The 14,020-nt window shown below is 41.5% G+C and overlaps 1 protein-coding gene across 1 annotated transcript in view; it reads left to right on the top strand.

Annotated features, from left to right (window-relative positions):
* Nsun7 (NOP2/Sun RNA methyltransferase family member 7) overlaps window positions 1-14,020 on the top strand; it is a 44,988-nt gene that overhangs the window by 24,995 nt on the left and 5,973 nt on the right. The window contains exons 8-10 of the mRNA XM_003471547.5: window positions 2,653-2,796; window positions 3,192-3,293; window positions 6,780-6,897. Coding sequence (XP_003471595.2) covers window positions 2,653-2,796; window positions 3,192-3,293; window positions 6,780-6,897 — 364 coding nt within the window. The remainder of the gene's footprint in view (window positions 1-2,652; window positions 2,797-3,191; window positions 3,294-6,779; window positions 6,898-14,020) is intronic.

The raw sequence follows: 14,020 nt of genomic DNA on the forward strand, positions 1-14,020 counted from the left end.
ACGAGGTCATGAGTTCTGATCCCTGGCACCAAAAAAAAAAAAAAAAAAAAAAAAAAGTGCAAGAGACATGACCAAGTGTTTCACAAAAAGATACTCAATGCCAAATAAAACAACTTGTATCAAAATGCCAAATCCTATTAATAATCAGGAAAATGCAATTAAAATCACAACTTACTAAATCAGAGCATCTGGAATCGTCAGACACAGCAGGTGGCACTGGAATTTGTATTATTATTCAGTATTATTCACTGAAGGTGAATTATACCTACAGTATCATCCCACATTTCCTCTCCAGGTTTAGTACCCTTTTCCCTCGCCCTAAACTAGTACCTGCCATATGATCAATAAGTATGGTGAATATGGCTGCAGAGCGCCATCCACTGGAAAGGCAGGGATCTTGAATACAAGAAGCATCATGTAGAACTTTACTAACAGTTTCAACTGTGGTTCTGTTCAGAAAGCACGCTAACAGCGGATTTGAACACGAGGTGAATGCAGAATTTGCTGCTCGTGTTTTGACTGATAAAAGCAACACAGTTCACCAATTTCATTAGAATTGTGTGATTGGGCCACTTCAGCTTCCAGCCTAAGAAACGTCAAGTGATGAAACTGAGATCTGTAGTTATGATCTTGAAACCAAGGTTCAGAGTTCTCCGTGGAAATTACCCAGTTCTCCTTGTGCGAAAAAAGCTGATCAATCAAAATCGAGCCTCAGGGTGATGTCAACTGTGTTTTTTGACCTTGATGGGATCGCACAAGTTGGATTTGTACCCAAGTACCATGAAGTCTGTTATGAGGGTTTATTGGAACATTTAAGAAATGCATGAAGAAAATGGCCTAAGAAATAGGCAAGTGGCTTCATCCTTTATCATGACAATGCTCTAGTCACACATTGCCTGTGGAACTGCAGTTTCTGTCAAATAAAAGCATTATATGGTGTGTTATGGTGTGTGTACCATGTGACTCTGGCTCTTCCCCAAAGTTCAAATGACCATGAAAAGTATGTTTTGAATTGATCCAAGACATCAAGACAGCCACAAAAATCAGACATTCTGTGCCAGAGGAAGGGCTTGGACCTTGGACGATACACGACTTCCTCACAGGGCTTCAAGCAGAGCAGTGACAAGTATTAGAACATTTGGTTACTCTGGGGGCTGCAGAGAGATGAGCTGGGGGGCGGCTGTGCACAGGTCAGGTGTGGTTTTGATTTCCACCAGGTGGTGATGTGGGGATTCGTGTATTTCTGGAGGGGAGGGAGTTTATTACATTGTGCACGGGCCATGGGAGGGCGCACGTGTTGGGATCAGTGAAGGCTGTTGGTTTGTTCAGCTGGAAAGGTGAGGTTGCCCTTTCCTGAGATGGGAAGACTACAGGAGGAGTGAGGTTTCGGTCAGGTTAGGTATAAGATGCCTGTTCAGCACCAAGTGGCCGTGGCGGTCAGGCATTCGGGTGTGGATATAAATGTGGAACTTGTTATCATGTAGATTTAATGCATAATCCCTGGAAAGAAATCCAAAGCCCAGTACCTGTACATGGCAATACGAGGAGGGCCGTAAGATGAATGAGAAAAATCCACAGGAGAAGGAGAGTCAAGGAGCAGGTTCAGACACTGGGCCAGTTAGCTCTTTCCATCACCTCTCTGCTCCAAACTCGCCTTTCACCGGCTTTGCGACACTCTGCCAGTGCTCCGCAATTCCCACTCCCCAGGGCCAGTGTCACTCCTCCCGGGACAGCACTGGAGAGGCTTTCTAAACCTCTCTCCCTCCAGAGTGTCTGTATCTCTGCATGACTGTGCAGGGTGCTGGCAGTGTCACCAGGGCATGTGTCTTTGGTAACCTTGCCCTCTCCCCAGAGGGTCGGCCCTAAGGTAGGGGCGCAGGCAGTCGAAGGCTGAAGGAGGCAGATGCTGTGAAACTAAGTCACAAGGCCCTTAGAGGGAAGGGAATAATGTCCACCCGTCTCTGCTACGGGGTCAGCACCTTGGACTATGCATTCTAAGTGTTCTTGATACCCATTTATTTTTTGAAGACTGATAGCATATAAAAAGGGTACAAATGGGAGAGAGAAATGATACCGAGCATTTTACTGTATACAAGCATGCTATGCTTGACTACTTTGCCTCAATGTTGGTCACAGTTGTATAAGGAAATCGTCCCATTTTATGCATAAGCAAGTGGAGGCACACATGGGTAGTTAATAGTGGAGCCAGGAGTCAAAACTCAAGTTTGTGTGCGTCCAAAGCCTGGTTCCCCACCGTCTCATACTACTTTAACTTGAAGCTGAAGTTCAAGATGAAAACTTTAATTTTTTTTTCTTTTTTTAAAGCCAGTCACATTTAGCAGTGTGTGGGGGGTGGTATACCAACTTTAGTGACACAAATGTTAATGAGTTCTGATAACCCACTGCCAGCGGACCAGCCGAAAATTTTAATTTTAAATTTTAAAAACTTTCACATAGAGAAGGTACTTTATTAAGAAAATTCCTGTACTGACTTTGGGATGTTGTTAGAGAATAGTAAGTCCTTGTTTCTAACTACATACATTACAAAGAGTTTTTGTGGAATTGAGGATTTTAAAATGAATCATACATAGATACAGTCACATACTAAATTCAGATTTTAAATTAATATTTTATACTTTTTTTCCCTCCCAGATATTGAAATACTGGGTGAGACATTTGTTAACATTGAATCAAAGGACCCGAGGTTACAGAAAGTTAAAGTGATCCTGCTGCTGCCTCGTTGTTCAGGAGCAGGCATTAGCAATCCAGTAGAATTTATTTTAAATGAGCATGAAGGTACTTCTTTTAATTTCTAAATTATTATAATCAGTTGAGTGTATCCCATCAGTTTTTGGAAAATAAATTTTATTCTCTCTTTTCTGTATTTGTCTCCAGATTGATTGCATTTATTTTTCCATGTCTAAGTGACTAGCATGGCTACTTGGATGACTATTTCATAGACTTGAAGAAAAAAAGTATTAAATATTTCCTGTGCTCTTTTTGAAAAACAGTACGATAATGAATCATAATTATTTTTAAGTGAACATCTGAATGTTTATCTATTTTGTTTTGATAGGTATTCTTCCATGAAAATTCCTAGTAGGCAAAATAATTGAAAAATAATGTGATAATAGTAAAAAGTATTTCATAGGAATATATTTAAAGGTATGTATTTACTCTTTAAAATTTAGACACAGATTTACTTAAAGACCTTTCTCAAGGAGGCACATCAGAAGATAAACTTCAGGTTCTTACTCAACAACAATACGAGCTGCTAACACACGCAATGAAATGTGAGTCTGACATTGATAGAATCTTGTTAAAAAGTGGCATTAACCTTAGAAACATGAATATTTTATTTAGTATATTAAACCAGTGAAGTGTGAACCATAATTACATTTTCCAGAACATCCAGCGTTAGAACCTTCCCATAACAAAGTATTTACTGTATTAACTTAATCTAAGTCTTTAAAATATATGCATAATCATTTTAAACACAGGTTAGCGAGCATGATTTGAGTTTCTTTATAGTGAGGTGAAATGGTCATACACATCCGTAGTTGTACATCTTCATCTTTCCTGTTTCTTCTGCCTTCTTGCTTGATATAATTCTTCTTTTGTCATTTTGCCTACCCCCGAGAGCTCTTCTGAAGTCCAAGCTTTAATCCAGCTCTTCCCTCTCAGTGCTGAATTGAGAACAGAAAGGTGTAATTACTGATAAAGCCTCGCTGTCTTGACTTGAAGTCTAGACAGCCAGGCTCTTTAAGAATGACTTGTATCCCTGCTTCGGTCACTCCATTTAGGTTTTTGAGTACCACTGCATTAATCAACTTCCATTTAGTTCCAAGTATATTTATCAAGTGCCTACTCTGGGTTGGGTCTTGAGTGGGGTATTAGGCTGATGAATATGAATAAACCCTGACAAGGGCTTCAGGATGAGTCTGTGGACAGAGACAATACATAAAGATATACATGAGGTAGGAATATGGCAAAATAGCACGAAGGAAGTCTGCCCTTCTGGGTGATGTCGCTGATGCACAGTAATTTGAATGTGACAGTCTGCATATGAGCTATTATAATAAATTGGCTGGAAGATCATTTTTTATTAGTGCATGTTTGCACTACATAATGAATACATTCATCCTGAGAAGCTGGTACATACACATACCCCATCTTATTTCTTTTTACTTCTTCCTCACCCCTGTTTCCCTAGATCCCCTTCCCATCTGCAGAAGGTCTCCCTCCCTGATTCCTATCATCTATCTTTTATTTTGCTCTTTAAATGATTTATACTTTGAATTTCTCATGAGAAAAACCATGCAATATTTAAATTAAGTAACATTTTTTACTAGTGCATTTCAATTAAATTTTAATTGAATATTTAATGCTTTAAAAGGCCTTATGAAAAGCAAAAAGATTTACTGATGTAAGCTCTTTCGTGATGCCAGTAAACCTATTTTGGCAGCCCTCTAGAGTAGGGTAATTTACCTGAAGACATACTATAAATCAAGCTGTAAATATAAGGCCATTTAGGAAAAGTGCATAATTAGGGATTTATCTCCAAATTTTGATGGAAATGACTGAAAGCTCCATTTGAAGTTAACCATTTAAAGTATGCTTATGCTCAGTCTTCTAATGCATTGTGAAAATAACTTTTAAAATATTTTAATATGTGTTGATCACTTATTATTTGTTGGGCACCTTGCTATTGCCGTGTTTTTATATATTATCTGATTTAATGCTTATGAAATCATCCCTCTTAGCTTCCCCACCCCGAATCCCTAACCCCTCAGCACCCCCTTCTGTGGCCACCGTAACAAGAGGGCTCAGGCCTCCTAACCTCCATTGCCCTCTAAACCTCACAGCCATGTCCCTACTCTCTAAAGAGGAAAACATGGGAAACACCTCTTTATAATCACCAGAAATGCCTCTCTAAAATCACTGGAAATGCCTCTGTTTAGATCGTTGACCCCAGAAAGGCAGGCAGCTAAGGAAGGCTGGTCATCTCCTGCTCCCAGGCCCCTGTGGCTGTTTTCAGAGCCCCTGTCTTTTCTCATCGTCCACCCTACGTGCTCCAAAATTCACAGCCCCTCATCAAGAAAAATCTGTATTTTAACTCTCTTTGAATGTTTTCATCTCTTTTCCCCTATAACTTGACTTTCCTCTGAAAACAGTATTTCTCTAAATTTTTCCTCTTTTTTTTTTTTAAACCCCACTAACCTGCACATTTCCTTCCTACCAGTCCGCAGAGCCGTGTTAACTCCACTGGCAGACCTCGTGGGACTGGTCCCTCTCTGGCCTGGGAGACCACATTCCCTTCCTTCTCCCCTTGCTCTGTCTCTCGGGACACCTGCTCACTTTCTTTCCTTTTCCTGGGTTGCCAGCTCTTCCTGACCTCGCCCCACTTTCGCATTGCAGCTTGCCACGGCTCCCACCTTGGCCCTTCCTTCTATCTACACTTAACCCACCTGGTGATCTCACCCAGTCCACTGTGTGACTCCCTAATTTTGCAAATTCTAGATCTGTGTCTTCAGTGCCTTCCTGACGTTGTCCATTAGTGACAGGCAGGCATCTCAAAACTCACAGGTCCAGAATGGAAATCCTGATCTCCCAGCTGTCCTTCCCGGACCCTTCCATTTTAGTTAATGTCTTCTATTTGCTCAAGCCAAAGTCCTAGCATCATGTGTGACTCCTGTTTCACACCCACAACAGGTCGTCAGGAGCATTGCCACCTCTGCTGTCACTGCCCTGTCCTCACCACTACCTCAGCCCAGACCGCCCCAGGGGCCTCCTAATTTGTCTGTCAGCTTCCACATCCCTCCCTCTCTCCCTGCTTACTGTCCATTGTCAACAGAGCATTCAGGGTGGCGGTGGAACCAGTGGCTCCCATCTTACGTCCAGAAAAATCCACGGCCATTCATTACACCACCTCTAGGCCGCTTTACTATGGGGAGCTCACACCGTGTTTTCTGGGTTCATCTCCCACGCCTCTGTCCTCATTTTCTTTGCATCTCTTTCTAAATGCACCTGTGTCATCACCCCCGTCCTGCACCATCACCTACTTTTCCTGTGTATTTACGTTCTAATGTCTCTCACTAGCAAATGAGCTCCACACGGCAGGGAGTTTTGTCTTTGCTGCCCACCCACGTGTCCCACATCCTAGGACAGCACCTGGCAGGTGCTTAGGACAGTGAGCAAATACATGAGTTGCAGGTCAGGATGTTGCGTCATTTTGCAGAACAAAGATTTAGGACTGTGAGTAACCTTCCAAGGTTCACCCAGCATTGAGGAACGAAGTCTTTAAACCAATTAGATGACAAAACATGGAGGAATAGCTGAAAGCATCACGTTCATGGCAGCCTATGGTGTCTCTTTGTGTTTGTAATCAGTTGGTCATATACATTGAATTTTCAATCTTTGTACAATCCAGTTGAATTTAATTATTGGTTAAAAACTATTACATTAATGCACTTTATGCTTTAAAGGAGAGCCATAGTGGAAATCATTCCCATCAAAACCCAGTGATACTGTGTATGGTAGTGCACACTATAATCCCAGCGCTCAGAAGGCTGAGAAAGGAGGATTGCAGTGAGTTCAAGGCCAGCCTGGGCTATGTAGTGAGTTCAAGGCCAGCCTGAACTACATAGCTCTGTCTCAAAAAATCCAACAAATAAAAGAATCTTGTGGTATTCGTAGGAAATACACATCTGGAAGCATAGTGAACATACGTTGGCTTGTTAATGGGGCCATTACATTGATTCCATCTTCCTTAATTATAGTTGCTAAAGCGCAAGCAATTGTTTACTGCACATGCTCAACTTATCCAGAGGAAAATGAAGCTGTTGTTAAGAAGGCATTGGAATTTCAAGATCATGGGGTTAAAGTACAACCTTACAGGTAAGCAAAGGGTTCTAAACAACTCAAACATCCTTGAAAATGAAAACCATGATTTTTTAAGTCGTATACTTTCTTTTTATTAAGCTTTAATTGGATCAAGTAGCCTAACTTCTTTTTGCAAGTTTAGATTTTGTTATGGCTTTGTGTGAACTCCTGTAGCCTGGAATGATCTCTCTCTCTCTCTCCCTCTCTCTCACACTGACCTTGAACACACTGTGTAGCTCAGTCTGCCCTTGAACTTGAGGGGATCTTCCTGTCTCGGCCTCCGAAGCGCTGGAACATGCACTCCCACCTGCGTGAACATTTTGTTACACATATAAAGATTCTTCGATTTTTGTTATTATTGTTAAAGCTAAAGACATTTTCTCTTTGACTTGAATGGCTTCTAGATAAACTGGGTCCAAGTTTCATTTAGATGTCTGTATGCCTCAGTCTGAGAGCAATAAAGCCCGTAAACTGTTGTTAGGAAGTAGAGAGCCCGATGTGCACTGTTTGAAGACAAACATTTCTTAAGCTCTTTTAGCCTTTGGCACCCACCAGGACAGAGGTAGAAACAGCCTGGGGTTTATAGTAGCTTCAGGGTAAAATGTTGCCATGAAATATGGATAGAAAGCATTGAGGCTGAATAGGTGTCATCGAGGTAAGGGACAGCGCTAAGAATAAGTGATGCCAGCTAGTTCCTCAAGACTGACGATGCATAAGGTATTTTAAACATCTCTCCAGCTTCTCATGCTGTGAACTCTTCTGCAGAGTCTTAATGCGCCTGTGGTCTGCTCCGCCATTTCACTTGTTACTTTGTTTGCTGTCGAATCACAGCCTCTCCTTCTTGCTGACTTTCTTTGCCTGAATATTTTTTTTGGTAACTGTGTATCTTGTTTTGTCTCCTAAAGTTGACTTCTAACCATTTTCTTCATGTCTAAATAGTTGTAAAATACATTATTTCTAGAATATTCCCTTACATATGTTCTAAACATATTGCTATTAAGTGTAAAGAAGTCCATTCATTCTTTGGATCTGTAGATTTGTCTTGTTTGATTTATAGGAAAATGCTGAATTTCTTAGTAGCTTTTTCCCTAAACCACATTTATCTTGTTAAGAAAAAGTCTGGCTGGGCTGGGGATTTAGCTCAGCGGCTTTGATTTTTGTTATTATTGTTAAAGCTAAAGGCATTTGGCCTTTCAGCGGCACCTGCCTTGCAAGCAGGCGGTTGTGAGTTCCTTCCCCGGTAACGATAAAAAAAAAAAAAAAAAATCTGGCTTAATATAATTTTGTAATTGATTGATAAATTTTAAGATACATAAAAATAACGGCGGGAAAAGAGGGACGCAACACTGTTTTTGGAGGGGTCACTCCATTCTGGACTCTTCTTGCCTCGTCAGTAAGCAGGAAACATGCTCAGCCTCACTGATAGAGAACTAAACTTTTAATCAACAGTGAAATTGCATCTTTTTGGTCCTCAGATTGGTAAAGATTTACAAGTTTAATACAACCCAGCACTGGTGAAGCTGCAGGGCAACAGATAAATAAAAGTAATATTTTGGTGGGTAATTTACCAGTACCAATGGGAAGGCACGGAAGGGTGGCTACAGAGAGGAAGGGAGGGAAGCAGTTCAAGAACAGCTTTCTTAAAGACATCTCATGGCTGGGGATTTAGCTCAGCGGCATAAGCACCTGTCTTGCAAGTGTGTAGCTGTGAGTTCGATCCCTGGTACCGATTAAAAAGAAAGAAAGAAAAAGAAAACTTCTCAGCAGAACTGCCTGGCCATGAGAGAAGAGGCCCTGAGCTGTTCCCGTTTAGCACCTGGAGATTTTCCCATCTCAGGACACAGGTGCTGAAAGAAGCTGACTGACAGACACTTAAATTATTACGAATGGAGACAGGGGAAATGTGGATGTAAAATACAGTCCCTGATCTTGCCTTCTTGTTGGGTGTCTCCGGGAGTTGAATACATTAATACATAACAATATTTGGCACATTGCAAAGTTCAATCTTTTTTATTGTCATCATTGTTATTAATGGTATGTTCATGTGTTTGCCACTTTTTCAGGTGGATAATGGGCCAGGGATGTAGCTCAGCAGCACAGCACCTGCCTGGCAAGCACGAGGCCCTGAGTTCAATTCCTGGTACCAAAAAAGAAAATAGAAAAAAAAATCAAGTCGATAATCTTTTTCTTCTTTTGTGCTCTAGTCCCTGTTAGGGATATGAGTTGCTTTCATATGAATTACAAATATGTTTAGATTGTTTATCATTTTTCTTTGTATTTTAAAAATTATTTTATCTATTACATAAAAATGGTACAGATTAGGGGAGAATCATGTAACGTTTTAGTACATGTATACATTGTATGACAGTTAAATACACCCGCCTCCCCAAGCATTATTTTTTTTTTTTTATGGCAGAAGCTTTCCAAATCCTTTCTTCTAGCTTTTTGAAATGTTTGCTCCCATTTCCTGGAGTCGTGTTCTTGTGCGGTAGCACACAGGACTTCTCCTTAACTGTGATTTAGTAACTGCCAAGCAACCTTTCCCCCTCTCTTTTTTTCTCTCTTTGTTTTTCTTCCTTCTTTCCTCCCTTCTTCTCTCTCATCTCTGTTTGTTTCTTTCTCCCTATCTTCCTTCCCTACCCTCCATATCATTTTATTTTTAAATATTTAGAAAAACTTTTAAAAATTTACAGAAATTTCATATTTTTGTGTAGATAATTTTATTAATCTTTTCTTTGTAACTTCCTCACCTTAGTTTAAACTAATACCCAATTTAAAACTGTTTTGACTAGTTTTCTTTTAGTCCTTTTAAAATCACATCTTTTTAATATTTATCTGGTGTTCATTTAGATAAAGGTATAAAATATGGATTAATTCCTTCCTCTGTCTCTGACTATCTCTTCCGTCTTCCCTCTCCTCTGTCTCTCTCTCTGTCTCTCTGTCTCTCTGTCTCTGTCTCTCTCTCTCTCTCTCTCTCTCTCTCTGTCTCTCTCTCTCTCATACAGAGGATTGAACCCAAGGCCGTCACACTGAACTATACACCCAACTTTCCTTTCCTTCTCTCTCTTTTTCTTTCTTTCTTTGTCTCTTTCTCTTTCTTCTTTTTCCTTCCTTCCTCTCTGATCTCTGTTTCTTCCTTCCTTCCTTTTTTCGTTCCTTGTTTTTATTCTGAGACTGGTTTTACTAAGTTACTAATCTGCCCTGTTTAGGCTCAAACTTACAGTCCTCCTGCCTTAATTTTCCAGAGTGCTGGGTGTACAGGTGCACACCATCAAGCTCAGTTTAGATCAATCTGTAATTTTTCACCACTTTTTTCTGCCTCACTCAAGCTGCCATTTTAAATGTCATCTTTTTTGATATATTGTAATACCACTTACAATTCTACGTAACTGTAATTCTATTCCATTAATCTCTGACTATTTCTATACCAATATGACAATGCTTCAGTTACTATGATTTAAAAGTTTCTTAAACTTACTTTGTTAGTTACAAAAACTCATTCACATTACATGAAATAACTCAGCCACATAAAGAGAGAATTACTGATTTCCTCCTTTTATCTCTGCACTTCCAAATCCCAGAGTTTCCCCTTAGTGGCTGAAGCAGGGTCCTGAGAGTTCTTTTATGAGGCAGGTGTACCCTGTCTGTTCCTGTTGATGACATGAAGGTCTGGAGGAACCAGAGGGACTGGGCAGTGGAAGGCCGTAAACCTAGAGATTTGGTCTTTTTACTGTTGGTCCAACCACAGCACACTGTCCCAGCTGAATGCCAGCCAGAGCAGTGTGTGTGCAGCATTATGTTCTGGGTGACTTACACATTAAGTGCAGGAAGCTCCTACTTTTACTTAGATGATCACATACTATAAAATTCACCATTTTAAAGTATGCCATTCAGCACTTTAAAGATCCTGTATATTCACAAAGCTGTGCAGCCTCCACCACCTGTATTTCCAGAACATTTTCATCACCCCCTCAGAAAGCCCACACCATTAGGCACCACTCTCCTCTTTCCCAGCCCCGCAACCACTAGTCTACTTCCTGTCCCTGTGGCCATGCCTATTCTGGGCATTTCATATGAACAAAATCGTACCATGAGTGGTCTTTTATGTCTGGGTTCGTCCTGACACCATGCTGTTGTCAAGGCTCATCCATGTTGTAGAAATACGAGGATATCATTGTTTTCGAAGGCCAGATAATACTCCATGGTGTTGGTTCCTCGGTTGATCGACTTCTGGATTGTTTCATTTTTGGGTGTCAAGCATAATCTTGCTATAAAATTTTGTATCCAGGCTTTCCTGCAGACATAAGTATGCATTTCTCCTGGTGTATTACCTAGGCGTGGAGTTGTTGGGTCATAGGACCACTCTGCATTTAATCATTAGAGTGGCCACACTTCCCCAAAGTGCTTGTGGTCATTTGGCATTCCTGTCAGCAGTGAAGGAGGGTTCCAGCTGCTCCACATCCTCACCAACACTTGTTCTGTTTTGCTTTTAAAATTCTAGTCAGCCTAGTGAGTGTGATGTAGTTATGATTTGGATTCATATTTCGCTGGTGACCGTGACACTGAATATCTTTCCATGTGCCTATTACTAGCCATTTGTGTATCTTCCTCTCACAATGTTCATTCGGATTCATCGCCATGTTTTAGAGCATGCTATGGTTTAGAACTTAAATGTACCCCACAGGCTCATGTGTTTGGATCACGGGGTGCTGTAGCTGGGTTGCTGTCAGAAGGTGGGGCCTGGAAGAGAATATCTCTCCTGGGCTCCTCTCTTCTCTCTCTGCTTCCTGGCAGCCATGGGTTGGGCACATTTCTCTCCTCTGCCCCTCTGTCACGCTGTTTCTGCTTTGGAGCCTGTCAGCCATGGACTGAAACTGTCCTTTAAGTTGCAGGTGTTGGGTATTTTATCTCGGCATGGAGATCTGACTAAGACAAAGTGAGTTGTCTTTTTATTGTTGAGTTTTCAGAGTCCCTTTTGAATGGTGGACTCATACATAATTTGGAATTTTTTTCCCATCCTGTGGGCTTTTAACTTTCTTGATAGTTTCCTCTGATGCACAAGTTTAATTTTGTGTAGCTTACCTATTTTGTTGCTTGTGCTCCAGGGGTCATATCTGAGACTCCTGTCTAATCTAAGGTCACATAAATTTAGGCTTATGTTTTCTTCTAATGCTAATCAGTAGCATACTTATCTGATTCTGAAGGACAATTGCTTGCACGGACTCTGTGACAGAGGTAGATCTCCGAGAAAAAGTTCTGTGAAGCAGCCTAGAGAGGACAGCATGGTGCTGTGGTGCCCTATCCCCGGCTCTTTGCTCACTGCTCTGTGAAGCTGTCCAGGAGCCGGCTGTCAACAGTCGTACCTAATAGGACATCATTCATCATCAGCTGTGGCAGCCTGGTGCTCTACCTCACTTAATGTGACCCATTGTGTATTCACTTTCTGTTTCTGCTTACAAAATGACCACATACTTAGTGGCTAAAACTGGCTATTGATTAGCTCACAATTGGGGCAGATGGTAGGCATGGCAGAGTTGGGTCTCTGCTGAGGGTGTCAGCCAGGCTGGTCTTTGAGCGTTCTGGGGAACAGTCTACTCGGTGTGGGGTTGAGGACCTCATTTCCAAGCTAGTGCGCAGTCAACCCAAGTTTGCAGTCAGCTTGGAGTGGCTGCCTCTGTGTCCTGCCACGAAGCCCCTCCTGAGTCCAGCAGAGCATGCCATGTCCACCCTGCATTTCAGTCTCTGCTTCTCCAAGGGGCACATGTGATTAGGTCAGGTCCTCCCATAAGACCTGTATTTTAAGGTTTAGTAATTTGGAACTTAATTACATCTACAATTCTTTTGTGATGTATAGCAACGTCCTAGGCTGCTGACCCACATCACCCCAAATTTAGTGGCTTGTCACAAGGGCAATTAATTCTTGGACAGCACTGAAGCTAAAAGTCCTAAATCAAGGTCTTGGCAGAGTTAGTTCCTATGGAGCCTATGATCAAGAATGTTCCAGGCACTCTCCTGGTTTCTAGTGGTTGCCAGAAATCTGTGGTTGTGTCACTCCAACATCTGTCCCCATTTTACAAGTCTTCTCTTCTTCTTGGGGCTCCAGGACTGGATTTAAGGTTTATCCTATTCTGATGTGATTTCATCTTAAACAATTACCTGCAAAGGCTCTTTTCCAAGTAAGGTCACATTCTAGGGTTTTGAGTGCACGTGAATTTAGGAGGGACGCTGTCCCACCCACCTCAGTCTGCTCGCGGTCCCCTAAAATTCATACCTATCTCATGTGCAAAAACCACTCATTCCACCTCCGCACCTCCAAGTCTTTGTCCATTAAAGGATCCACTTACACATCAGAGTTCTCATCTATCAGCAACTAAAAAGTATCTCAAAAGTCATTATACAAATCAGGTTTGAGAGAGACTCTGAGAATAATCTTATTTTATTCTTTTCTTTTCTGTAAGGGGTAAGAAAGTCCCAGGTTGCTGTGGCCTCCAAGCTCGGTCACTTATTTGCTGGTTGAGGGACTTGAGCAGAGCCAAGCTCATGGGTCAGCTTCACTGAGCTCTTGTAGTTTTCAACTCTAAAGCAGTTTTAAAAGAGGGCCTGAGTACCATTTCTGTGACAGGTATGCAGTTTCCTTTGAGAAACGAACTGAGTGAAGGATGCAAGTGCACGTGACAATTGGCAGCTTCCATCTGTTGCTGTGTGACCAGCAGCATTATCACTCCCCCTGTGATGACATTAATGCCATTCTCTCTTCAGAAATCTCCATGTGAGTCTCCAGCTGCATCTTCTCTGTGCTCCATCCTCGCGTCCTCAGAGCTCTGTTTCTCTCTGGAGGAAAACTTCTCAAGCTGGGCTGATCAGGGCACATAGAGCACGCTAGGACCTTTCCCTGTGTGGCACCGTGACTTCTCTGACACGGAGGTGCCACGATCCACAACTCACTTTAAAAATTGCCCTCCAAACTCTTAAGAAATAAACAAAAAGAAAATACGCCATGCAATTAACAAAAAGAGAAAAGGAAATGGGTGTAAACTAGGGTTTAGAAATTATTTTGTAGGGACAATTTCTGAATGGTAGCCTGACTAATCTTAATAATGGATTCATATTATCATTTAAATAAGACAGCATATATGTA

This window comes from Cavia porcellus, unplaced genomic scaffold (assembly GCF_034190915.1).
Source record: "Cavia porcellus strain 051 isolate PalLab524CR breed Dunkin Hartley unplaced genomic scaffold, mCavPor4.1 scaffold_30, whole genome shotgun sequence".
Classification (NCBI taxonomy): domain Eukaryota; kingdom Metazoa; phylum Chordata; class Mammalia; order Rodentia; family Caviidae; genus Cavia; species Cavia porcellus.